The sequence below is a fragment of the Nansenia antarctica genome (assembly GCF_963989245.1).
Source record: "Nansenia antarctica genome assembly, chromosome: 8".
NCBI classification, from domain to species: Eukaryota; Metazoa; Chordata; class Actinopteri; order Argentiniformes; family Microstomatidae; genus Nansenia; species Nansenia antarctica.
The window spans coordinates 15,398,736-15,426,625 of record NC_137678.1 but is presented as its reverse complement, the minus strand read 5'-3'; the positions used below and the strand labels follow the sequence as shown (position 1 = coordinate 15,426,625).

The following is a 27,890-nucleotide window of genomic DNA, read 5'->3' as shown; positions in this document are numbered from 1 at the left end:
TCGTGTTAGCAGCACATGGCCTCGACGGAGGAACGGGAGAGTCGAGACCAACACAGTTTGCTCATGGTTACACTCTAATTTCGTTGCATTATAACATACTCCTTTACACATGAAACAGAACACCAAACCTCTTTGTTTTGTTTTGAAAACTTTCACTGCTTTTTCACAGGGTCGTTTTGGAGGTTTTTCTTCACTTAAGAAATATAAGGTACCGTACTCTGATGCTGCTGCCTTCTGCTGGATGAATCACTATCACTACCCCCAACTACCCGTGCTGTGATGGAGAGGAAACCCCGTTGACAAGGCGCTGCTATTAACAGTCATTCACCTGAGCTGGGGGCTGATTGGCTCCGATAGCTGTCAATCAATCTGGACGCAATAAGAATACAATTGGACCTAATGCACAACCCCGGTGGCCTATACCAAAAACCACCAAAAGACAAAATGTGTCGAATATCATGGGAACCTTGCTTTCAAACTGCAAACATGAAGCTAAGAATCTAGGTGTGTTGATTATACTTATAGATTCTGATTTAAGCTTTTGAGCCTCACTTCAAATCTATCACTAGAAATGCTTTTTTATCATCTACGGAAAACATGACAAGCTTCCTACAGAAAATAAAAAACAAAGTGCCAGGGAAAGTGAAGACAAATCTGTCTGAGAGTGAATTGCAGAAGTGGGGTTTACAAAGTTCGTGGCTGAACTATTATGACTGAACTGAAATGAAAATGATTCCAGATTTCAGAATATAATGTTGCCATATTATGTTGCCCTACGAAACATGCGAAAAGTCATAATCATGCAAGCAAACTATACCGAAATAACATGAATGAACTGTTACCTGTTAAGAATCTGTCAAGTAAATGACGACATGATCTCCTGATTATACAGGATTTGCACGTCATGATCGTGGCAATGAATGACGGCTGCAAGTGGAACAGCCAAAACGTGCAGCCAACCCAACTACTACTAGCATAATTCATTAGCTTTTATTTATACTTGTCTTGTGCTCAACATTGGTGTGTCTCCTCAGGGATACGGTTCAGACCCTACCAGTTGGACGGAGTACAGTGGCTGACTCAATGTCTCAAGAATCAGGAGGGGTGTATCTTGGGAGATGAGATGGGCTTGGGCAAGACATGTCAGGTATGCTACTTTCGTATATATTTTGGTATCTGTTACTTACTAAAAATGAAGAAGAGTTCTTGAGCAAATTTAAGACTTGTTTATTCAAAAAAGCAGGTTACACAGCATGGCCCCTCAATGGAGCTGATGGTCCGAATCGGTCACAGGATGGATGTGAAGAAAAAAGAAGAGACAGAGCCCATCTGCGTAGAGGACTTTATACCCTGTCACTGCCACTTTCGCTGAGCCCACTAAACAGAGTCCACGTCACTTTAATTTGGTTGAATACAAAGTATATCAGTGAGACCATAGTAGGTGAGGCCATTCTCCGTCCTGCAAATAGGATGTCATTGTCTTATTATAATGCAACTCCCCCTATGGTCTAATACAATTCCAATGCAACCTATGTTATGGGCGTCTTGCTGACTCGGGCCCCAATGCAATTATATCTTCCCATGATGACATTCCATCCTCTGCACATGCATGTCAAAAGGCCATTGTTTAGAGGGCCATGGCTATGGTTACAGAGCATGAAAATACACTACACTAGTCTTCCTGGGGTCCGACACAACAATCCTATTTGGACAGAGTGAAGTCAAATGTGTTGCCAGGAGAGGAGAAAGATTCCTAACAAACAACAGGCTTGTTTAATTTAAGAAATCTCTCCCTATCTCTCCTAACAGAAACAACACAAACGGACGGTTATCTAGTGAATAGGGGAACGAATCAGATAAATGACAAATATGTTTCTGCCCTCAAGCAAGCCCTGGATGAGTAAAGAGGGAGTCAAACAGAGTCTCCTACTGTGTTGCTTTCACTACGTGGCCGTTGGGTTGCCATGGCTACGGCCAGCTGCAGCAGTTGATGCATGCCCTGGAACGTGTTTCACTCTCTGTTTGGGCTGTCGGCTGGGTTTACACGCTAAGTCATATGAAAATACACTACACAGCCCCCCTCGGAACACGCAGAGTGTGTTCCGAAACTAAACGACAGACAGAAAAACTACATCAACCCATCAACTACATCAACACATCAACACATCAACACATCAACACATCAACACATCACTCAGTTCATCATGCATAATACAAAAACTGAGATACAGAAATTTCCAACGACCGATGTTTCCCTCGTCCGAAGCGGCAGGGTCAGAGGTTGCTAGCACATGGCCCCAGTTGGAGAACAGCCTTTACCGCTGTCTCAGATTGATAACACTTTCATAGTCAGGAGCTTCCATTGTCGCGTAACCATTACATCACTTCACAACCGACATCAATCACATGATATAGAAAGAAACAAACAGGAACCAAAGCAAACAATCACAAAACATCACTTAATAAACAAATCATCAAAAGAGGAAACAAAATCAGAAAGCAAAGCAGAATCCAGCTTTTGCTCATCAGCTATGTCGGCCATCATCAAAGCATTAACCGGAACATCAGAAATACACTTTCCAAAACATTTGATTAAAATACCAAGTAACATAATACAGATGATAATGACAACAAGAATAATAGCGACGGACCTGATCATATTACCAATACCTGAAAAAGCAGAATCAAAGAAATCCAATGTATTCCAACCGTGTTCTTTACGTAAATCCTCTATACCCTTCTTGTTAGATTCATGGAAATCATACAGAGCGTTACCAGAATCCGAAATATAACTGCAACATTCACCGCCTATCAAAGCACAAGTACCACCCTGACTGGCCAAAATAATGTCCAAAGCCATTCTATTTTGGAGAGCTACATTCTTAGTTTCAGTCAATTCAGTAGCCAGGGCAGATACTACAGCATCCGAAGCATTAATGTGTTTTTCAAGAACGGATGATAGGGCACTTAATTCAGTCTGAGAGTTGTAGACACCATAACTTGGGAATATTAGGCCAAAAAACTTCTGAGCGGTAGATAACGCCCTACGACTACGATGGGTTGCTTGTTTGTGAAGTACAGACATCTCTTCCCGAGTAACTTTCCTAATCAAAGGTATCAGATGAGCTAAATAACAAAGACCCTCACTCAAAGCAGGAAGCTTAGAGAATGCATTATTATCACACACAAGAAACACACCCTCCGGGAGTTGAAGCTCCGTACCAGGATACGGGAAAATGACACCACCTATACAAGACGCGGCCCCTAGCTGACGAAGCGCGCTGCCCTTGAGCCGAGATTGTATGTCAATACAGGTTGTAATATTTACGAGAGGCATGACCTTAAGCTGCGTGGTGCCTTTCTGCCGTCTGGTAGTATTGGTATCATGTAATTTCATTTGAGGCACCATAGCACAATCAACAACTTTACATTTCAATCCAGAAATAACAACTGAACCTCTCCACCGTGTAGAAGTCACACTCCCAGAACATAACAGATGAGGACTCAATGCAGTACCATTCAATTGAACGAACATAGCTTGGATAATATATATCTTCTTCGGACCTGTTGGTTGTGACAAATGTGTAAGCCTATCAATAATAACCTTCCCCACACCGCTAGGCCTATGGTGTTCGTTAACTGCTGCTGTCAGACGTTCCAACACACCAATATCCACACCTGCATAGGAAGAATTTAAAGGAACCAGAATCGTGCTGGGCTGACAAGAAGAGCTCTGGTTCTTGCCCTGTAAAACAAATTGGGCTAAACCCTGCCAATTATAATGAAACCATTCTGCTTTAGTTAACGGTATGGGGAAAAACATAGGAGCAGATGTACTTACAGGGACCTGTTGACAAATCCAGCAATCAGAATAATTCATTTTTGAAGCAAAATCTTTCATGATACTAGTGGCAGAATTAGGGTGGGACCGTGTCCCCAGGTGATTAGAATCATACAACAAATAATCGTCAGTAGCGACTACAATCACCTTCGTAGAAGCCTTCACAGCAACATTTTCAACCTTTCCTGGTAACTCAACGTGAACATATTCATGCACAAATTTCTCACAGTCCAACCTATAGTAGTGTGGATAGTCAGGAGTGTTCCTACAAACTTTGTCCTTGAAATTGTTGGATTCACTAGACACCTGTTCACCGATATTACGTCTAGCACACCAATACGAGTTCAACACCTTGTCAACATTAGTTAATGTCACACGAGTTTCTTGCGTGTTGCTTGAGTGTTGATTAAGTGTAACATATTTAGCATCCAGTAAATACCACTCGTCCGCTTCGGCGGTATAGATCAAACAATCATCAACAGTACAACGTGAATGTGGGCAAATAAAAGATCTACCTGCTGTGATCATTCTTTTCTGACGTCCAGGCATAACAGTGTGTGAGTGAAGTGTAACATTGTCCAAGGAAGTCAATGGGGTAGGAACACTAAGGGGTATATTAGTCTCTGAAACGGCATGGCTTGAGTTTCCTCCTAATTGGCCTTGGTGTATCACGGGATCTGTCTGGTTGGGGTGTATCACTGACAGGTCTGTGTCTCTCAATGGTACCTTGGTCCGGGCAGCCGCCCGGGTTGCTGACATCTCCGTCTGGAGCATTGTCAGGGTCGGAAGGGGTGACAACAGGGGCAACACCAGGCTTGGTAGAACCCCCAAGAGGGGTGTCGCAGTCCCTTGGTCCTTCATGATCTCCATTGGCCCACTCATCTCTGGGCTGGACAGGGTCTGGGACGAGGCCCCCGGCATCATCTGCATCACGGCGCAGATACTCACCAACATCTTCGTCAGCCTGGATGTCCAAGCTGTGGACTTCCTCGTCCCCAGGGGTCTCCTCACCATCCTGCTGAGGCTCTCCCTCATCGTCCTCATTGGGTGCCTTGATGCAGTGATGAACGTGATACCAGGTGGGGGACCCCTTGATTTGGATGGCAGTCCCAGTGCACCGAACGACCTCGTATGGTCCTTCCCGTCGAGCCTCATGCCACTTCCGTCTGTAGACCTTCACGTATACTTTGTCACCCGGTTGCAACGCGTCCTTCCTCTCCTGTGCGTTCACCTCCTCTTCACGTTCCTGTTTGTGGAGCACATAAGAAGAGATACTCTTTTGCCGGTTAGTCATGTACTGTACATAGGCTTTCATGTCACTCTCCAAGAGAGCCAAACTTGGCCCTTTCCCACTGGTTCGTGCACAGGGAGCTGTCATTATTCTCCCCATAGCCAGTTCATGGGGAGTCAAGTGCAGCCCTCGAATCTCACTGGAACGACAGGCCATCAATGCAAGAGGGAGTCCTTCCACCCAATTAAGACCTGTATGCTGACAGACCTTAGAAAGACGGTTCTTAAGGACCCCGTTCATCCTCTCTACCATCCCCTGGCTTTGAGGTGAGTAAATACACCCAAATCTCTGCTTGATTCCCAACTTTTGTAGTATAAGCTTTACCGTCTTATCCACAAATTCCTTACCATTGTCTGACGCTATCCTATCTGGAATTCCAAACCTAGGTATGAATTCCCTGCATAGGAACTTTGCTACAGACTGAGCATCCTTTTTTCGAGTGGGGCATGCTTCTACCCATCTGCTGAACCTGTCCACTACAACTAACATGTACCTGTATCCTGCAACAGGACGAATCATGTCCACATAGTCAATCACCAAGTGTTTCATTGGCCCGTTTGGGGTAGGGATATGCCCAGTTCCCACTGGTATTCCAGGTCTGATATTGTTTTTCAAACAGACCACACATTGACCAAGGATATGGTCTATTTGTTCCAATAAATATGGAGCCCAAAAACCATATTCCTTGGTGATCTTGTGTCTTACCTCCCCCCTGGCCACATGAGCTAATCCATGGGCTTCCTGTATCAGCATGCCTAATAAATCTGGGGGTGCCACAACCAGTCCCTCATGATTTCTCCATAGACCTGTGTCATCCTGACTAGCCCCCCTTGTTAACCATAGGTTTTTGTCTAGCGCATTTGCCCCACTCTGTAACATCAACAAATCCTCAAGCGTGACCATGCCCTGTAACTGTGCTTCATGTGTGACCAGCAGAACTTTACCTGCTTTGTCTGCTCCTGTAATGGCTTTGGCTGCATCATCTGCAGCCCTGTTACCTTGTGTGACATGTGATGAGTCAGATCTGTGTGCGGCACACTTCACTATGGCTAATTCCCTTGGTTTCATCATGGCTTGTAACAGCTTCATGATTTGAGCGTGGTGCTGAATAGGCGAACCATCAGTTTTCTTAAAACCCCGTCCCTTCCATACAGCTCCATGTAGATGACACACATTATGGGCGTAGGCAGAGTCGGTGTACACTGTCACTCTTCGTCCGGTTCCCAAGTTGCATGCTTCTGTGAGGGCAATTAACTCAGCCAATTGAGCTGAACAAGGCTGAGGAACAGCCTCGGCTTGTTCCACAATGAACCCTGAATTTTGGGATCGGACTATGGCATACCCAGCACGTAAACTTTCTCCTACCCGGTAACAAGATCCATCAGTCCAATACTCAACGTCAGCTTCCTTTAAAGGCAAAGCTAGTAGATCTGCTCTAAGCTTAGAGTACCTCATAGCTTCCTTCACACAATCGTGTGGTTCCCCATCTTCTGGGGTTGGCAAGGTCTCTGCTGGGTTAAGTGTGTTACATCTTAGTAATGTTACATCTTCTCTTTCCAACATCCTGTAATAATTCCTAATCCTAGGCATCGTCAAAGTATACTTGCCTTGATTCAAAAGATTCCTTAGACTGTGGTGGCAGAGAATGGTAATTGGGTACCCCATTGTTAAGGTTGTTGCCTTCTCGTACATAAGATATGCCCCGGCCATTGCTCTGTAGCATGGCGCGAAACCCATTTCTACCTCTGAATATGCGACAGAGTAATAGGCTATGGGCTGTGGACTAGGTCCAATGCCTGTTGGTTGCGTAAGAACAGCGCAGGCATACTTCCCTTTGGCTGAAGAAGAAACATACAATCCAAATTCTTTGGAATAATCTGGAAGCGCTAAAGCTGGCGCTTCTTGTAATTTGTGTTTAATTGTCTCAAACGCCAAATCAGCTTCCCTTGTCCAAGTAATGCAACATTGGAGTTTATCACTACCTGTTTCCTTAATCATCCCCCTCAATGGAGCGACCAGTCTAGTGTAATCCTCCACCCATGCTGAACTATACCCAGTAATGCCCAAAAACATCATCATTTCCCTAACCGTTCGTGGTTTTGGAGCCTTCTGAATAGCTTCCAAGTGTTCGTTAGTGACACTGCGATGTCCCTGTGTAATAGATTGTCCTAAGTAAGTTACCTTTTCCTGGCAATACTGTAGCTTCTTTTTAGACACCTTGTGTCCCTTCTCCGCCAAAACCTTTAACAGTTTAACGGAATCCCTGTGACATGTTTCTTCATCTGGGGCACAAAGGAGTATGTCATCCATGTACTGAATGGCAGTACTACTTATCGTCTGCCCTAACCCGTCTAAGTCCTCCTTCAAGACCTGATTAAAAACATGAGGACTGTGTTTGTACCCTTGTGGCATTCTGGTATATTGATAATGTTGACCTTTGTAGGTAAACCCAAATAACCCTTGACTTTCTACACTAAGAGGTATAGAAAAGAAAGCCCCGCATAAATCAATCACTGTAAATACTTTGGCTGTAGATGGAATCTGAGTCAACAGCACATGAGGATCAGGAACTTCGGCTGGATAGCTGACAACTACCTCATTCACAGCCCGTAGGTCATGTACCAGACGATATGAACCATCAGGTTTCGTTACTGGCAGAAGAGGTGTGTTACTTAACGGATATTGAGTTATCTTCAAGACTCCTGCCTCTAACAATCCTTTGATCTGTGGCTCAATTCCATCAATTGCTTCCTGCTTCAATGGGTATTGGTTTTTCCAAGGGGGTTTTGCACCCGGTATGAGTTCAACTCTCAATGGACGAGCTGATTTCACAAATCCAATGTCTGTACTGTTCTTTGCCCACAGGTCTGCTGGCACATTCTGTATCATTTCTTCTCTGAGGTCTTTTTCAGGTTGTACAGGAAGGATTAGCTGGTTCATTAGCTTCACAGTCTGCGGATGTCCTATTCCTTGAGCAGAGATCATCAGTTTTGTGAACTGTCCATCAATGCTCCTCCAGATAGCAGGGTTTTCTTTTGTCGTTACAAATCTGGCTTTTTCTGAGTCTGCCATCATTGCCCCTAAATGCTTCTGTTTATAGTGTTCAGATATCATAAGTGTCACATGAGGGATGCTACCCTCAATCTTATGCTCCTGATCTAGATAAGTGTCACTGTTTATCTTCATAGCCACTCCCTGAGGGCCTAGGATTATACAACTTGTACTAAGCTGTACCTGTTTTGGCTGATGCTTCAGCCACTCATCTGGGTTTGCATCTGCAACTTCTCTAAAATACTGGAGTGTACAATGCAATGGATCAGTAGGCCTTCTGGCCTCTGACATGTGTGCCAGGATATAATTGTCCCACATCCTTGCTGGTTCCATTAGGTCTGGGCTAAGCCCTCCCACCCAATACACCATAGATGCGTTGTTGTCCATCATGACAGACAGCTGTCTGTTCTCTTGTGGCACTGTCACCCGACAGCCGTCAGGTGTGCATTTCACTGTACAGTTCAATTGGCATAGTGCATCTCTCCCTAGTAGCCCTATTGGCGTGTGTTCTGATACAAGTATTGACAGATCTGCTCTCTGTCCTTTGTACTCTAAGCTTACAAGCTCAGTAGTAGGGATCAGCTGTTTAATTCCCTCGAATCCGATTGTCTTCACATATTTCCCAGACATAGGAAGGTGCGTGGCATCTTCAGGCTTCAGACAGGTGTAGGCTGCTCCACTGTCCACCATCAATTCTAATGGACGTTGGTTGACCGACACCCATATGGTAGGTTCATCTTCAGGCCTGTTCGTCACCACCAGCTGGCACCCCCTTCTCGGATCTTCTGGGCACCCCTATAGCCCAGCTGCTGGGCCTCCGTAGGGGTTCACCACTCCTGGAGCCGGTGCAGCAGGGGGCCTATATCTTCCTTTTTGTTTCCCCCCTGCGCCCCCCTGGTTCTTCTTCCAGCAGGTACGGGCTAAGTGTCCATCCTGGCCGCATTGGAAACATGGTCCTAACATCTTCTTCCCGGCTGCGGTCCATCCCTCTTGTGGTGGTCCTTGGCCAGGCTGGTTGTATGGCTGGTACGGAACCACTTGCACCCCTGGTGGCCCCTGTGGGTATGGATACCCCCCTTGTGGCCCCTGTGGGTATGACTGGGGAGGGACAGTTTGCAGTTGCTGTGGCTGAGATGGGACCTGTAGGGCTATGGTCTGCACTCTCTCTCTGGTTTTCTTGCCTTCAGTCAATTGTACTTGAGTTAGTTTTCTGAGTGAGTCTTCGTCTTGTGCCTTCTGTATCTGAATCTTCTTTCTAAATAATTCTACTTGGTGTGCTACGTTGTCTATATAAACAGCCTTGTTCATGTGTCGTAGCCCCACCACTTCTGCTAACTTGTTCTTAACTGGGGTAGGGAGACCTTGTTGAATCTTTTCCCTGATTATGGCTTTTTCTAACGGGTTATCCTCGGCATCCTTCCCTGTCACACTTCTCCATTGAGAGTGCACACGGGCTACAAAACCCCTGGGATTCTCATCTTCTCCCAGTGGCATCACGATGATATTGTCTGGGTGAATGTGAGTAGGGTATGTCTCTCTGATTGCCTTCCACAGCCTGCCTCTGTTTGCTGCGAAGAGCTCTGGGTCATAAACTGATGTACCGATATATTTATGAAGTCCTGCCTTCGTCAATATTTCCTGCATGGTGTCCAATCCTGTAATAGGCTAAGAGTCTTTTCAGGTCTCCCATCGCGGCCTGCGTCCCTGTCAGTCTCACGTCCATCTCGTTAGTCCAAGGGTGACCCCCATCTTCTAGGACTGGGAGTTTTTCGATCACTTCAGACAGATCTGTATGACCCCAAGGACGATATTCTATCTTGTTATCTCGAAACAGCACCGGGAAGATCCCCTGAATTTCCTCTTCCTCCGATGCCTTCCCTCTTGGTCTAAGGCCATAATTGCTTACTAGTGGCTCCGTTCTTTCGTCCCGCCTTGGTGTCGCTGTAGACCTTGGGAGGTTCGGCTGGGATGTATGATGTGATGACACTTGACGATACTCTCTTGAGAGGTTCGGCTGGGATGTATGAAATGATGTCACTTGAGCTATCTGTTCTTCCAGTTCCTCTATCTGTCGTATACAACTTTCCTCCTCTCTTAGGCTTCTCTGGAGTTTTCTTGCCCTCTTTCTTAACTCCTCCTTATCCTTTTTCACCCTTTCTTCCTCCTCTTCCTCCGACATCCTCTTCTTTTGCTTTAAGCTCTCTTTCTTCTTCTCTATCTTCAGAGACTCCTGCTCATCTTCAGAACCACTTTCTTCTTTTCCCTTTTTATAGCGTCTTGTCCTTCCCTGTTTTTCGGCCCTGGCTATTAGTTTTCTGATCTGAGCACTGTAACCTCCCTGTGCATTGCTGTCAGCACCGGAACATTCGCCTTCACCTCCACTGCCATCTTCACTGTCATCTGTCTTGTTCTCTGGTTCGAAATCCACGGTCACTTTCGCTCTTCCCCTCTCTAGTACATTATCACCCCCATCTTTGATAGTGAAGGCTCCGTTCGTACTTAGGACGGGGACCTGAGGGTAGATCCGCTGAGAATTGTCCTCCAGTATCTTGGCATAGGGAGGAGGACTGGAGATTGGAGCTGTGTGTGAGAATGGAATGTTCACTTTCTCTTCCATTGCTTTGGCCAATTCATCTCTTTTTTCTGGATCCATGTGAGCTGTTTTCTCATTCCAAGCTAATGCTACTTTCTGCCCCTCTACCTTGAAGAGGTCTAAAATAGCTAACTCTAACCTGCGTTTCTCTGATCTAATCTTTCCTTTTTGATGCGCCTTATGTGCATTGATAAGTATCTCCAATGTTGCAATTAATTGTAAGTCAAAGGTGCCCTCTTCTGGCCATGGTTGTTCAATGTCTGCCCAACGAATATTCCATTTCGTTGACATTTTGCTAATCTCCTTAACAAGAGGATTCATTTTTTCCACTATAGCCACAGGGGATGAATTTGCTAATATTCCCTTGTCTGTATTAACAGCCCTCACAATGTTACTGGGTTTGGCTCCCATGTCTGAAATATTTATACTGCTTAATATGCTGAAAATATGCTATAAGGTGTACTTTTCTTACAACCCACCTTCTGTTGCCGTATCTGCTAAACAGATGCTAGTCCAACTTTTAACTGCGTCAACTGTCTACACAGAACATTACAATTCAGAACAACGGATTGTTTCAGTGGTATTGTGTATTATTGACTTAAATGTAATCTATGTGTGTGTGTGTTTTAATTTTAATTTAATTAAAATTTTAATTCAATTTAATTTAAATTATTTAAATAATTATAACTAATTAATCACTAACAATCAACTATCACTATTAATTAATATTAATTAATTATTAATAATCATAACCAAATAATCATTCAATTTAAATTTAAATTCAATTTAATTTCAATTCAATTCAATCCAAATTTAGTTTAGTTTTAATCTAAATGTTTTTCCCTTATTGTGTATGAATGTGTATCACTTAATTGCTCAATCAATACTAATTATAGTTCAGGTCAACTTTAATTATTAAACTACAAAGGCTGTTCAACACAATTATCAAATTACAAAGGCAGGTCACGCTCTAAGTCTTTCTGATTCACAAAACCCTTGACTGCTCAAACCTCAGATAGAAACTGTTCTGCTATTCTTTAATCAAAAGCTGTGAAAAAGAACTTAACTTGAAATAAAAAGATGTAAAACACGAATAATGACAACAACCTGTAAAGAAATCGATTAATTTTGGAAGGAATAAAATGATTAATTATTAATTACAATCTGTAAAGAAATCGACTTGTTATTTGAAAGGAAATCATAATTAATTAGACTTAGTCATTAACACTTCATTGATGTAACCCTGTGAAATAAAACGTTACCATTGGACTATTACAATCTGTCCACTAGATGGCAGCAAGTTCCTTCCCCAGACCTGTCAATGAAATTTCTCCAAACCACTCTATCCCACTGGTCAATTCACTTTCCTTATCTTTTAGAATACGACACAACCCATGCGAAATGAATCCAATTTTATCTGCAAGAAATAAGTAATGTAATTAATCAAAGTCAGGTTCCTTTCTAAAGGAATGCTTATTATTCACCAAATGAACCTCACTCTAACACTCTCCATTGACCCCTCTGTCCCAGTATATTATCACCCGCAGCCCCCCTTTTCTCTCTGAAACTGGAGACAAAGACAGCCTTGTATGAGACAACATGTGTATCACTGTAGGCATACAGCATTAGAGAAAAAAGGAAGGAGGGGGGGTTTCTTTGCCTCTAGCTGTCCTCTAGAAAAAATCGCCCCTGTGGGATTTAAACTTTACACCGTACTGGCTTTCCACAATACTCTTATTTTCCACGACACAACAATTTCAAGATTATCTTTCAATGCAGTTAAATTATTAGTTACCAAACCAATCTCATTCTAATATTTTCTAATGCCTTTTTTCCACGGTCTCTCTCCCAAGAGAAATCTGAGCCTGTGTGTGTCTGCGCGTGCCTGCGTGCGTGTTTGTGCTCCGCTGACAAGGACAAAGGACCTCTTGTCTTCCAAAACAGACTTTACAGTCCAATTACACTTTTATCAAACAGGAATGCTCATTCCATACACATAATAACACATTAATACACTCATCAGAACTTTCTCTGATCTAATACACGTATTTCGGCCCACTGGGAAAACGTCTCCTCCTCAGTATTCTGCCAAAAGCTCGTCCGTAAGACGGGCACTGAAGCAATTCATTCTTTGCTCCACAACACACACGACAATATCGTACAATTACACATTTTATGTACAAATACAGATTTCTAAATCCGGCTCTTTAAATTCAATCCAATTGTAATTATCTTATATTTCTAACAGATACTCAACACAAATCTAAATTCTTTTGTTTACAGCTTAAGACCATTTAATTACATCAAAGCTGGAAGTCTGACAGAGAGAGAGAGAGGGACAGTTAGAGAGAGAGAGAAAGAGAGCAGAGAAAGGGGGAGCAGAGAAAGGGGGAGGAAGCAGAAGTCAATGGGTCACAGAGGGAGAGACAGAGAGAGCAGAGAGAGAGGGAGGGGGAGCAGCTGCTGGGTTACAGGCACAGAGAGAGAGAGAGAGAAAGAGAGAATGGTACTTACCTCCAGGCGCTGAATGAAGAGATGTAAAAATTGACGGTCACTCTAATCACTATAAGCTATATATATTTACTCGTGGGCTAGTCTCGCCATTATTTCGTATATATTTTGGTATCTGTTACTTACTAAAAATGAAGAAGAGTTCTTGAGCAAATTTAAGACTTGTTTATTCAAAAAAGCAGGTTACACAGCATGGCCCCTCAATGGAGCTGATGGTCCGAATCGGTCACAGGATGGATGTGAAGAAAAAAGAAGAGACAGAGCCCATCTGCGTAGAGGACTTTATACCCTGTCACTGCCACTTTCGCTGAGCCCACTAAACAGAGTCCACGTCACTTTAATTTGGTTGAATACAAAGTATATCAGTGAGACCATAGTAGGTGAGGCCATTCTCCGTCCTGCAAATAGGATGTCATTGTCTTATTATAATGCAACTCCCCCTATGGTCTAATACAATTCCAATGCAACCTATGTTATGGGCGTCTTGCTGACTCGGGCCCCAATGCAATTATATCTTCCCATGATGACATTCCATCCTCTGCACATGCATGTCAAAAGGCCATTGTTTAGAGGGCCATGGCTATGGTTACAGAGCATGAAAATACACTACACTAGTCTTCCTGGGGTCCGACACAACAATCCTATTTGGACAGAGTGAAGTCAAATGTGTTGCCAGGAGAGGAGAAAGATTCCTAACAAACAACAGGCTTGTTTAATTTAAGAAATCTCTCCCTATCTCTCCTAACAGAAACAACACAAACGGACGGTTATCTAGTGAATAGGGGAACGAATCAGATAAATGACAAATATGTTTCTGCCCTCAAGCAAGCCCTGGATGAGTAAAGAGGGAGTCAAACAGAGTCTCCTACTGTGTTGCTTTCACTACGTGGCCGTTGGGTTGCCATGGCTACGGCCAGCTGCAGCAGTTGATGCATGCCCTGGAACGTGTTTCACTCTCTGTTTGGGCTGTCGGCTGGGTTTACACGCTAAGTCATATGAAAATACACTACACTACAATGTTACCTTTGTTCCCCCCTGTCCATCTCTTTACATAGGTGGAACGATGTGCATGTATCGTTTGCTTAGTTCTGTCATTCAACATTCAACAAGATGTTGGTTGCTACTATATGTTTGTATGTTTGTGTATATATGTGTATGTTTTTCAAGACGCAGGGCTCTCAAGTCTCACGCATTGGGCCACACCTTGTCTCATGCCCAATGCGTGAGACTTGAGAGCCCTGAAGATGTGTTTGTCTGTGTTTGCTGCCTTCAGACCATCTCTCTGCTGGTGTACACGAGAGGGGCCTTAGGAGACGAGGGACCGTTCCTAGTGCTGAGTCCACTCTCTGTCATGGAGAACTGGAGGCAGGAGATGGAACGGTGAGAAGATCAAAACACTTCATATCTTAGTCCCAGACAATCATTCACTTAACATAGCTCCTACCAGCCACTGGGTGGGAGCCTTGTCCACATTGAGTCTACAAGTCATGTTCCTCCTGAGACATCTACTGCCCCCCAGCACTGCGTCTCCTGAAGACACCCGCTTTCCCCTCTACTGTGTCCCTAAAAACGTCTATTGCCCCCCTTGTACTGTTTCTCTGTTTCTCCAGTGTCTAAATATATTTTAAAAAACAAAAAAAACAGGTTGAAAAGAAGGTTTTCCTTCTATCAATGGCCCCGGGCCTGAGCTGGATTACTCTTCCTGCTACGACTGGTGGATTGATGATTCACTTGCTTAGTCAAATGTATTGATTGTAAGTCGCTTTAGAATAAGGCGTCTGCTAAATGCCAAACATGGAAAAAATGTTTACAGGTTGACTCAGGCATTTAGTATTCATGTGTTGTTATGTGAACCAAGCATGAATGTCCTAGTGCTGTGTTTGCGCAGTAAGAGCTTGGTCTCCTGGCCTGTCGTATGAATGTGCTCTGACAGACTGTTGCCCCCCCAGCTTCTCCCCGGGTCTGACTGTGCTGTGTTACACTGGGAGCAAAGAGAAGAGGGCGGAGCTGCAGAGAGAGATGGACAACCTGCACTTCAATGTTCTGCTCACCACGTACGAGGTGATCCTGTGTGGCAATGTGGCAACTGTCTATATATCGTGATGTTAGAATTATAAGGTTCTCCATTTTTGGTCAAAATTTAGTTTTTTTTACATAATCTGATCCATTAGGTGTTTATTAATGCCTGTGTGGTGTTATTAAAAAATGTTGACATTTTTTAAAAAATGTTGACATTTTTTAGTTAGTAATTAATAAAATACAAAGGTTCCATCTCACAAAACATAATGGAATGTAAAAACTTTGACGCTCAATATCTCTGAACTACCCTAAACGGAGATAGAACCATATCATTCTAAGCTCACGAACTGTCTATATACGACCTTCAACTGTCTATATATTCACCTTTGACCTTCATATGAATTTCTCCATTAATTCAAATCTGGATTTTGGATGTGTCCAATTTGACTCTCACTCAAAACGCTCTCTCACTCTCTTTCTCTCTCTCTTTCTCCTCAGCTCTGTCTCAACGACGCTTCGTTCCTGAGAAGGAGGTGCGCTTGACACTTCTTCATAGCTAACACCCAGAATGCTTAGCAAATTCAAAAATCCAACACTATACACCACAGGCCGTATACAACAACATGATCTTGTCTACAGGTGGAAGTGGAAGGTTCTAGTGGTGGACGAGGCTCACAGGCTGAAGAACCAGAACTCCTTGTTGCACAAAGCCCTGACAGAGGTAAGTTACCTGCTGACCAGGAGAGGCTGGTGGAGGTTGACATCATGTGTTTGAGACCATCCCTCATTCCATTCCATGCCAATCTCTCCCTCCACCAGCCCCCCGCTGCTATTCGGTTGTTAAGTCGTGACGTGTTTCCGGGTCCAACGTTGGCTGAGGCGCTCTCTTCGAAATGCCGCAGTAACGCTAATAATTCATTTTATTTGTATAGCGCTTTTCCGAGGCTCAAAGACGCTGACAATATGGGAAAAACGGGAAAGTGCTGTGTCCCTTGTTGTATGAATAGATCCGAGCCTAAAAAACGATTGAACTGTCATTCTACCACTTTAGTACACTGGTACTCTGGTGCTTTAGTACACTGGTACTCTGGTGCTTTAGTACACTGGTACTCTGGTGCTTTAGTACACTGGTGCTTTAGTACACTGGTACTCTGGTGCTTTAGTACACTGGTACTCTGGTGCTTTAGTACACTGGTACACTGGTGTGGGGAGTTTTTTATTTGGACCCGGAAATTGCTAAACGTCACAAAGAAGTGACGTCAGACTTAACAACCGAATTGAGTCTAACCCTCTTTCTCAGCATTTGCCATGGTCTGCCTTGCCGTGACAATCCTCCCTCACCTTGCAGTTCTCAGTGGGGTTCAGAGTGCTGCTCACTGGGACCCCCATCCAGAACAACCTGCAGGAGGTCTACTCCCTCCTGACCTTCATCCAGCCCAGCCTCTTTCCACCAGAAGAAGTAGACGACTTCGTCAGCACTTACTCACATGTGCAGAACCAACCTGCTCTGGGTACGGCACTACCTAGGAATCAACCTGCTCTGTATTTGCAATACCCCCAAATGTGTCTTTATATACAATACTTACAGTATATATGACACAATATTTTGTTGTATCTGTTGAGCATCTTCATTTGGTTGTGATATACAATGTGTACGATATGGAATTCATACAAGTACACATATCGGATTCTGTGTCACTTCGTGAGCTTAGAATGATAAGGTTCTATCTCAGTTTAGAATGATAAGGTTCTATCTCCGTTTAGGGCAGTTCAGAGATATTGAGCGTCAAAGTTTTTACATTCCATTATGTTTTGTGAGATGGAACCTTTGTATTTTATTAATTACTAGCTAAAAAATGTCAACTTTTTAAAAATAACACCACACAGGCATTAATAAACACCTAATGGATCAGATTATGTAAAAAACTCAATTTTGACCAAAAACTGAGATAGAACCTTATAATTCTAACGTCAGGACTTCCTGTCTGTTCCAACGCCCTCAGCCTCAGAGCTCCAGTGTGTCCTCCAGCCCTTCCTGCTCCGGAGGGTCAAAGCAGAAGTGGCGGCCGACCTGCCGAAGAAAACCGAGTTGGTGATGTACCACGGGATGTCAGCCCTGCAGAAGAGATACTACAAGGCCATCCTGATGAAGGACCTGGGTGAGACTGCTGCAGTGGACTTTATGTACTGATGATGCTGAGTTCAGGGTTCCCACGGGTCCTTGAAATCCTTGAAAGTTTGTGAATTTGAGAAAAAAATAATCAAGGTCTTAAAAGTTTTTGAAAATAGACATGGGTCATTGAAAGTGCTTGAATTCTCCCCCCCCCCCCCCCCCCTCTTTCTAAAAAAAGTATAATATATATGTTCAACTTTTTTTTTACTTAGCTCGTCAACTAGTAAATACGTTTCTGTATTGCTTAACTTTACACATATTTCACAATATATTGTTTTGCTGTGCTGTGGTAGAGATGACAAGAGACCATCTAGTGTTCACACATTCAAGCCCCTCTTTTTAATTGTTGTCTGTGAGTGGATAGTTCCTATTATATAAATTCTCATCTAGATCTGTCTCAAACTATGCCGTGTTGGGTCCTTGAATTTGAGGGAATTGAGTCTTGAAAGTCCTTGAAAGGTGCTTGAATTTGATGTTTCAGAAGGTGTGGGAACCCTGTGAGTTATACTTATTTGAGACTTAATTATGAACAATTTAGTCTCAACCTATTTGGTTGTTTCCATTGCTGCTTTATGTTGAAACCTTTTTAGGTTATGTCAGAAAATACCATTGTTCACTCAAGGAAACCCTTTTCACTCACAAGGAAGGCAACTGTAGCAAACTGGGCTCTCTGTGTTGCTGTGTTTTAGATGTTTTAGGTTATGTCAGAAAATACCATTGTTCACTCAAGGAAACCCTTTTCACTCACAAGGAATGCAACTGTAGCAAACTGGCCTCTGTGTTGCTTTCAGACGCCTTTGAGAATGAACAAGGCAACAAGACCAGGCTGCTGAACATACTGATGCAGCTGAGGAAGTGTGTCGACCACCCCTACCTGTTTCATGGTGAGTCCTTATGTGCAGTCAGCACTGCAAGGTTGGCAGATCAGCGGTTCGAGCCCCGGCTGGCCACATGTCGAAGTGTCCTTGGGCAAGACACTGAACCCCAAAATTGCTCCCAGTGAGCGGGCCAGCGCCTTGCATGGCAGCTTGCCGCCATTGGTGTGTGAATGTGTGTGTGAATGGGTGAATGAGAGGCCGTTGTAAAGCACTTTGGAGCAGCAAAAAAGGCGCTATATAAGTGCAGTCCATTTTAACCATTTACCATTTACTGTGGGACGATACAAATGACTGCTGGGCTTTGTTTAGTATCTGTGTGGTATGCAAACATGAACCACCACTCCTGCTCAGGAGTGGAACCAGAGCCGTTTGAAATGGGGGAGCATCTCATCGAGGCCAGTGGAAAGCTGTGTCTTCTGGACAGCATGTTGAAATACATGCATGAAGGGTTAGTCCCTCTGCCTTCACTGACCAAACTGTACAGCCACAAAGCAACCAAGATACCCCCCACACCATTTTGCCATTTAGCAGACGCTTTTACGGTAATCCAAAGCGATTTACAATTACGAATTACAGGGACATTCCCCCTGGAGTAACTGAGGGCTAAGTGCCGTACTCAAGGGCACACTAGTAGTGGTGTGGTTTTCAGGCGGGATTTGAACTCACAACCTTCCGATCACAAGTCCAACTCACTATCCACTAGACCACCACTACACCTTACATCTCTGTGTGTCTTGCTCTCCATGTTTGTGTGAAGGGGCCATCGGATTTTGCTGTTCTCACAGATGACCAGAGTGCTGGACATCCTACAGGATTACATGGAGTACAGAGGTAGACTACAGTACAGTGTTAATTTTGTCAGGCTTTTTAGTCACTTAGTCTTTGGTGTTTAGATGAAGATGCACACCAGTTCTAGTCACACCAAGTCACCTCCATTCTTCTTAGTTCCAGTCCAGTTCCACTTGATGAAAACTGAAAACATTCCAGTGCAGTGTCAGTCCACAAAAACTCCAAAACATTTGAGTCAAGTTTTCGTCGCTGACTACGGCTAGACTAAAATGTTTTGGGGTTTTTGTGTCTAGTCTTTGGGCATGTTATGATTGAGACCCCTTCTGCTCTGACTTGTGTGTAACTTGCTGCTAAGCGCTTTAGATTGATAACGGAGAAAGTTTTTTTTAAAACTTGCCAACCTGCCTCAAATTCAATAGCATTGGTCACAGTCTACTGTGGTCTAGCATCTGCTTCCTCTCCAAACCATCTCTCATCATCTTTCAATTCTCATCAGTTTGAACCGTCCAGGAGCCATACCATACCATACCATACCATACTATACCATACCATACCACACCTTGAATCACACTTCATTGGATGGCGACAGCTATCTCAATACCAACTTGTTATTTCTCCCCCCATCATTACAATATTTTATTTGAAACTTAGACAGCATGGTGGTGTGGTGTGTAAATTAATCAGATTAAATTACATTCAACTTTATTATTGTCATTGCAGAGTACAAGTACCGTACCAGACAACGAAATGCTATTAGTGTTATTACACTTAGTTAGTATGCTTCCATGAATGTATTCATCTGTAGCTGGCTTGTGCTGACTTGTGCTTTTTTTAATGGAGATTCACAGGCTCAAACTAGTGTTGTTTGGACTCCTGCCCTCCTTGCAGGATACAGCTACGAGCGTCTAGATGGCTCAGTCAGGGGGGAGGAGCCAAACCTGGCCATCAAGAACTTCAGCAGCCAGGACGTGTTTGTTTTTCTTCTCAGCACCAGAGCAGGTGGGCTCTCTCTCTCCCAGTTACTTTTTGCGGGGCGGCTGTGGCGCAGGAGGTAGAGTCAGGAGTAGAGTCAGGAGGTAGAGTCAGGAGGTAGAGTCAGGAGTAGAGTCAGGAGGTAGAGTCAGGAGTAGAGTCAGGAGGTAGAGTCAGGAGGTAGAGTCAGGAGTAGAGTCAGGAGTAGAGTCAGGAGGTAGAGTCAGGAGTAGAGTCAGGAGGTAGAGTCAGGAGGTAGAGTCAGGAGGTAGAGTCAGGAGGTAGAGTCAGGAGTAGAGTCAGGAGGTAGAGTCAGGAGGTAGAGTCAGGAGGTAGAGTCAGGAGGTAGAGTCAGGAGTAGAGTCAGGAGTAGAGTCAGGAGGTAGAGTCAGGAGTAGAGTCAGGAGTAGAGTCAGGAGGTAGAGTCAGGAGTAGAGTCAGGAGGTAGAGTCAGGAGTAGAGTCAGGAGGTAGAGTCAGGAGTAGAGTCAGGAGGTAGAGTCAGGAGGTAGAGTCAGGAGGTAGAGTCAGGAGTAGAGTCAGGAGTAGAGTCAGGAGGTAGAGTCAGGAGGTAGAGTAAGGAGTAGAGTCAGGATTAGAGTCAGGAGGTAGAGTCAGGAGTAGAGTCAGGAGTAGAGTCAGGAGTAGAGTCAGGAGTAGAGTCAGGAGGTAGAGTCAGGAGTAGAGTCAGGAGGTAGAGTCAGGAGTAGAGTCAGGAGGTAGAGTCAGGAGTAGTCAGGAGGTAGAGTCAGGAGTAGAGTCAGGAGGTAGAGTCAGGAGGTAGAGTCAGGAGTAGAGTCAGGAGGTAGAGTCAGGAGGTAGAGTCAGGAGGTAGAGTCAGGAGTAGAGTCAGGAGGTAGAGTCAGGAGGTAGAGTCAGGAGGTAGAGTCAGGAGGTAGAGTCAGGAGTAGAGTCAGGAGGTAGAGTCAGGAGTAGAGTCAGGAGGTAGAGTCGCCGCCTAATGATCACAAGGTTGGCAGATCGGCGGTTCGAGCCCCGGCTGGCCACATGTCGAAGTGTCCTTGGGCAAGACACTGAACCCCAGAATTGCTCCCAGTGAGCGGGCCAGCGCCTTGCATGGCAGCTTGCCGCCATTGGTGTGTGAATGGGTGAATGAGAGGCCGTTGTAAAGCGCGTTGGAGCAGCTTTAGAGCAGCAAAAAAGGCGCTATATAAGTGCAGTCCATTTACCATTTACCATTTAATTACTCCCCAAAAGAACAAACACCAATCCCATTTTGGTTTCAAAGGCTACATCAATGGAGGAGAATGACCCGCTCGCTATCAAATAGTCGGCCAAATCCAAACGTGAGGCGAAAGTGCAGAAATAAAAGAAAAGGTTAATGATACAAAACTTCAAATGCAGAAGTAAAAAGGTGCACCTACTATTAAGACAGTTGGTCTCTCTGTACCTTTCCAGCACACAGCCACCTCAGCAGTATCTCTGCATCTGTTGACAGCTCAAACTGTCTCAAACTCAACTGAACAAGCGAAAGAGGCCCCTGACCACAAGAAGATAAGACTGGTGGGAGGATGTTTTGCTCCGAACAAGACCTGACATTTCTCAAAGTGTTTTTTATACAGAATATGAAAGACTTGACTTCCCCATAGCATGCAGTGTGACCCCCACATCACCCCATATCTGCTCCCTATGGAGACCTATACACCTACTGGAGGTTTGCATGCAAGTGAATTGAAGTCAATTGTGTACGAAAGTGTACCAAATACATCAACACACGTTGTTGCAGGACTCATTGCAGCAAAGGGAGATGCTGTTTATGATGTTATATCTCTCTTGTCTCTTGCAGCAGGTCTTGTTTTCAGTACATTGCAAGAGAACGATGAAGGTCTTTTCTTTTTTATAGTTTGTATAGCAGGGGTTGCACTATGACTCATTCTAGAACAGTCCAGAGGGGATTGCCCTGTGCAAAAACATGTACGACGTTTAGAAGCTGTACAAACGGCAGCTTGACTAACCCAGATGTCTCTTGTGTAGGAGGAGTGGGGATGAACCTGACAGCTGCTGACACTGTGATATTTATGTGTGACTTCAACCCCCAGAATGACTTGCAGGCGGCTGCTCGTTGTCATCGGATTGGTCAGACAAGGTAAATAGGATGGGGTCAAAGAAGGTCAAAGTCAATAGTCTTCTGCTTGTATGCTGCAATGTCTGGTGTATTGTGCTGTGAATGTTCCAGTTATTTACATATAAACGAGCGGCCTGATCTTTTCTCATATTTGTTTTTCTTTTTTTCTTTTCTAAGTAATTTTTTTCTGAGTGGGGCAGTCCCACTCATTTTTATTTTTATTTTTATTGTGATAGAGACAGTAGAGATATGACAGGAAGGATGGGTGAGAGAGAGAAGGGATGACATGCAGGATATGTCCGCGGCCGGAATCGAACCGGGAACCCTGCGGTTATGTGGTCAACACTTAAGGCCGGTTTAGGCTTCTGCGTCGAATTTACGTGCGGCTACGCCGTAGACTACGCGAAAACTCTCCAAGTTTATAGTTCGACGTTGGTCCGCGCTGCAATTACACCGTCACATCGCTAGGTGGCAGTGTGTTTTCAGCCCCTGTGCTGTGCCTCTTCCGGTTAGGAACTCAACGGAGCTCAAAGCTCAAAGCGGCATAATAGCGATCTTTTTGTTGTTATGTTTGTTGTATATAAAAGTTCTATGATGCATTGAAATGACATTAAACTAAGATAATACGATGGTTATCATAATTTTTCAAATCTTTATTAATAAGTAATTACAGAAAAGGTGAATGACATTTCTGTCATGACTTCCGCATTTTGGGCGAGGAGAGAGTCGGAATCTTGTCTGAATCATGTTCTACCAAGCGGACCAATCACAGAGCTTACGGTTACGTGCGCTCTGACGCGTGGTTAGATTTTTTGAGAGGAGCACGTCAAGGCTACGCACGGTCATGCGGGACTACGTAAGCTTACGCGTAGCCTACGGCGTCGACTTTACGCAGAAGCCTAAACCGGCCTTTAGTCCGCTACGCCACCTAAGCACCCCTTTTCTCATAGTTCTTTCTCCTCTGGGCTGGTCGCAGGGCTGTGAAGGTGATACGCCTCCTGGGGAGGGACACCGTGGAGGAGATTGTATATTCCCGTGCCGTGTCCAAGCTGCGCCTCACCAACACTGTGATCGAGGAGGGGCGCTTCTCTCTGCTGGAGCAGGCCCAGTCTGCTACTGCAGGACTCCAGGGGAAGAACCCTGGCAACAGCAACCCTGGCAACAGCAGCCATCTTCTATGTAGTAGAGGAACTAGAGTTTCCAAAAGTTGAGATACCTCCACCCGATGGTAGAACAAAGCACAACCATGTTTTTTCTATTATTTTATGAAATGGATGGTAGTGAAGTCTTGGACAGGGCTGGCTTTCCCAGGGAGGAAGAGTAGCTCAGTCTTGTTCCGGTTGAGGTTGAGATGGTGGGCTGACATCCAAGAAGAGATGTCTGCAAGACACGCAGATATACCTGTTGTCACCTGTGAGTAAGAGGAGGGAAAAGAGAGGAAGAGTGGCGTGTCGTCTGCTTAGCTTAGCAGTGGTAGGAGAAACCATGTGAGGAGATTACAGAGCCAAGAGATTTGGTAGAGAGGGAGAACAGTAAGGGCCCTAGGACAGAGCCGTGGGGGACCCCAGTGGTGAGGGCTTGTGGAGAAGAAAGCGATCCTCCTCTCCATGTCACCTGATAAGAGCGATCAGCCAGGTAGGATGCAAGCCAGGAGAGTGCAGAGCCAGAGATGCCCAGATCAGAGAGGATGGAGAGAAGGATTGGGTGGTTTACTGTGTGGAAGGCAGCAGACAGGTCTAGGAGAATGAGAACAGAGGAGAGGAAGGAAGCTTGAGCAGAGTGGAGAGACTCCGTGACAGCAAGGAGAGCAGTCTCAGTGGAGTGCCGAGCCTTAAAGCCGGATTGGTGAGGGTCAGGGAGGTTGTTCTGAAGGAGATAGTGAGACAGTTGGTTGCCTCCCTTTGCTCTCAAAACAGCCTAAATTCTTTGTGGAATTGATCCCACAAGATGTTGGAAGCATTCCTTTGAGATTCTGGTCCATGATAACATGATTGCGTCATGAAATTCCTGCAAATGTTTCAGACACAGGCACATGGTCAGCAACAATACTCAAATAGGCTGTGGCATTCGAGCGATGACTGATTGATATTAAGTGTGCACCCCATTAACAGACCTTCCTACCATCCCTCTCTCCCACTACTCTATCTCAGTTTCTGTGTCCAGGTGTTACTCTCTCCTTCCTCCTATGCTATTGAAACTCACTCTCTCTCTCTCTCTCTCTCTCTCTCTCTCTCTCTCTCTCTCTCTCTCTCTCTCTCTCTCTCTCTCTCTCTCTCTTTGTGTTTCTTTCTTATACTCTCTCATTTGTTGTCACAGTTGAGTGAGATCCTAAAGTTCGGGGTGGATAAGTTACTGTCATTAGAGGAGAGTTCTGTCCAACACGTGGACCTGGGGCTGATCCTGGGTCAGTCCCGTGGCGGAGAGTGGGTGACTGAGGAAGACGAAGAACATGCCCTGCCCAGAGAGGAAGAGGAGGAGGACCTGGAAACCAATGGACAGAGTGAGTATGAGCTAACAAGAGGAAGTCCTGATGGGGCGGCTGTGGCATGGTAGCTTGCCGCCATTGGTGTGTGAATGTGTGTGTGAATGGGTGAATGAGAGGCCGTTGTAAAGCGCTTTGGATAAAGGCGCTATGTAAGTGCAGCCCATTTACCATTTACCAAGTCCACAGCAACATGCTACATAGCATTGCGCTCATTCTTGCTTTGTCATGCTCCAGACCACATGTACTACTTCGAGGGGAAGGACTACTCCAAGGACCCCAGCACACGGGACCAGAGGAGCTTCTCTCTCCTGCTGGAGAAACAGCAGGCGGAGCGGGAGGAGGCGGGGGGAGAGGGACCGTCACTCCGCCACAAACCTGGAGTAAGAATGTTACAGCCTTCTAACTTCTATTGCCCCCCCCTGTACTGTTTCTCTGTTTCTCCAGTGTCTATATAATTAAAAAATAAAAGGTCTAGGTTTAGAAGATGGTAATAGAAGTAGATTTTTCCTTCTATCACTGAAACTGCCTATGGCCCCGGGCCTGAGCTGGATTACTCTTCCTGCTACGACTGGTGGATTGATGATTCACTTGCTTAGTCTTATGTATCGAGTGTAAGTCGCTTTGGAATAAGGCGTCTGCTAAATGCCAAAAATGTAAATGTTACAGCCTCTTCACTGTTGTCCTATTGATAATACATGGTTATGACTCTCATCTACTGTTTAACATGGTTACTCACTAACCAGTGCGTTTGAAAACCTGACAGTTCTGTTTTTCACAGTCCTGTCATGTTGGGTTGTGATGGAAAGGAGGTAGTGTGCAATTGCATTATTTAACTGATCTATTGTGTCGGCAGGATGATTCGTGTGTGCGTGTGCGTGTGTGTGTGAGTGTGAGTGTGAGTGTGAGTGTGTGTGAGTGTGTGTGTGTGTGTGTGTGCATGTGCGCGTGCGTTTGAGCGTGAGCGCGATTGCGAGTGCGAGTGCGAGTTCGAGTGTGAGTATGTATTTGCATGATTCTGTGTGCATTTGCGATTGCAAGCCACCAGTTCTGAGACACTCAGGTGAAGATACACATCCGTACCGATCCACTGATGCCCCAGATCATATCCATCATCTCCTCTTGTGTGTGGGTGTCTCTTCTACGCTGCAGTCTGCTGGGGGGGAAACATCACCAAGAGGGATACCGGACGGCTGGACAAGCTCGTAAAAAAGGCGGGTTCAGTGGTGGGTAGGAGCCTGGACTCTCTGGGGACGGTAGTGGAGAGAAGGACTAGGAGTAAGCTGCTGTCCATCAGGGACAACCCCAACCACCCCCTCCATCATGTCCTCGCTGGGCAAACCAGCAGCCGCCGCAGAGGGCGGTTCATTACGATACGCTCCCAGACGGAGCGATATAAAAAATCATTTATCCCGGCTGCACTAAGACTGTTCAATGGCAACTAAAGTAGCAGTCGGGGTCAAGGCTCCTGAATTTGTATTTATTATTTATTTTAATCATCATCATCACTTTTTAGTATTTTAATATAATAACTATAGCCAGGGGTGCACATAACTGGTGCGCCAGTGCGCATGCGTCGCCAAAATGCATTCTGCGCGGCAGATCAGCGGCATGAACGCGCTCTTGCGCACCAACAGCTGGAAGCGCTGGGAGAGGAATTTACTTCCTCAAAATCCAACTGCTGACTGCTGCATCACTGCAAGCCCCACTAAGTAACTATCTGCCGTCCCCTCAGCCGAAGGCCCGACGAGTAATGCATCACAACAGTCGACCGACGACGACCACGGCGACTCCCCTCACGAAAACATTCGGAAAGTATCGTAACTCGTACTTTCATTCCGCGTATCGCGTATCGCACGGTTATCACGGTTATCACGCCGCACGTGAAAATTCAGTCCCGAACGACTCGTCGCTAAAAGGAAAAACAACACCACGTTTCTTTTCTCTGAAGCTTTCAGACGTTTGTTTTACAACTGTTTTTCATTATCGCACCTCGACCCCTGACCCAGGATATGGTTGGGAATTCTATTAGAAAAAAAAGACTTTGTTGCACAATCAAAATAATGAGCTATTTAAAGTGATAGCCTACAACATCCTCTACCATGGTTGAAATTGAGGACAGTATTAACAGCAGTCAATACAGCAGTGATGATGATGATTACGCTTGTAGCATAAATAAATGCTTAGGCTGTAACTTTTTGTTGAAAAGTTGATTTCAGTGTTTACAGAACAGAGCAGTGCTTAAAGAGATGTCAGTTGATTTCATTGTGTTTAAAGAACAGACATTCAGTTAGTGCTTAAAGAGATGTCAGTTGATTTCATTGTGTTTAAAGAACAGACATTCAGTTAGTGCTTAAAGAGATGTCAGTTGATTTCATTGTGTTTAAAGGAGTCTGACAGACTTTCATGCTTAAAGAGCAGTCATTTGATTTTGCATTTGTTTCTTTTGTTTTGCACACAATCATTTGTTCGTTCATCTTTATTTATGAACAAATGTCGTTTTGCTAATATAAGTTATCCATGTATCCCTTTTTCATCCATCCTGTGGGACGGGTCGTGACTCGCGAGCTCGGGGAGCACCAAGCAGCATCCCTAGGTGCTCCTCTGAGCACTGGCCCCAAAAAGTTATGTGCACCCCTGACTATAGCCATCTTTTTAATCCACTTTTATATCATGACCTCACTGTTTTTTATATACTGTACATGGCTGGCCCAGTGTTGTTGTCTGTCCTTTATGTTGTGTTGTGTTGTTATGTGTGGTTTTTAGTGGAGTGGCGCGGCAAAGTGAATTTCCCCACGGGGATAAATAAAGTATCTATCTATCTATCTATCTATCTATCTCTCTCTTCCTCCTCCCTTCTTCTGTCCATTCATCGTGTGTATTTTGACTCACCCTGTGGGTTCCCAGGTGTCTCTGTCCGGGCCCCTGGGGGTTCCACGCAGGAAGAGGAAACCCCTCAGCGAGTCTGAGCTGCAGCAGCAGCACCAGAGGAGACAGGAGGCTGCAGCCAAGAGGGCCAAACTAACGCAGGACAAGAAGAAGAAGCACCAGGAGCAGAAACACCAGAAGAAGTAAGGTTGTAAGGTTGCTAGGCGACCCAGAGGTTTCTGGCAGCCATCATAAAGATTGTTCGAATTGTACGATTGAATTGTACGAAGTCTTGAAGTTAAAATGAGCTTCAAACATCCTTTCCCTGGGCTGGGTA

General features: G+C 44.8%; 2 protein-coding genes across 2 annotated transcripts in view; one reads left to right on the top strand and one right to left on the bottom strand.

Moving 5' to 3' along the window:
* The window catches only part of LOC308163910 (piwi-like protein 2), a gene marked incomplete at both ends in the record, with an annotated part of 153,206 nt that overhangs the window by 38,926 nt on the left and 86,390 nt on the right, over positions 1 to 27,890 (bottom strand). The window lies entirely within an intron of this gene.
* LOC308163464 (chromodomain-helicase-DNA-binding protein 1-like) lies at positions 16 to 27,760 on the top strand (the record flags this gene model as incomplete). Its single annotated transcript, XM_080537651.1, has 17 exons — positions 16 to 55; positions 1,035 to 1,147; positions 14,561 to 14,667; positions 15,237 to 15,348; positions 15,805 to 15,839; positions 15,946 to 16,027; positions 16,655 to 16,817; positions 17,310 to 17,465; positions 18,271 to 18,363; positions 18,709 to 18,805; positions 19,115 to 19,188; positions 20,035 to 20,145; positions 22,113 to 22,224; positions 23,180 to 23,333; positions 24,520 to 24,703; positions 24,923 to 25,068; positions 27,593 to 27,760. The coding sequence occupies 17 exons, from the start codon at positions 16 to 18 to the stop codon at positions 27,758 to 27,760; spliced, it is 1,947 nt and encodes a 648-aa protein (XP_080393777.1).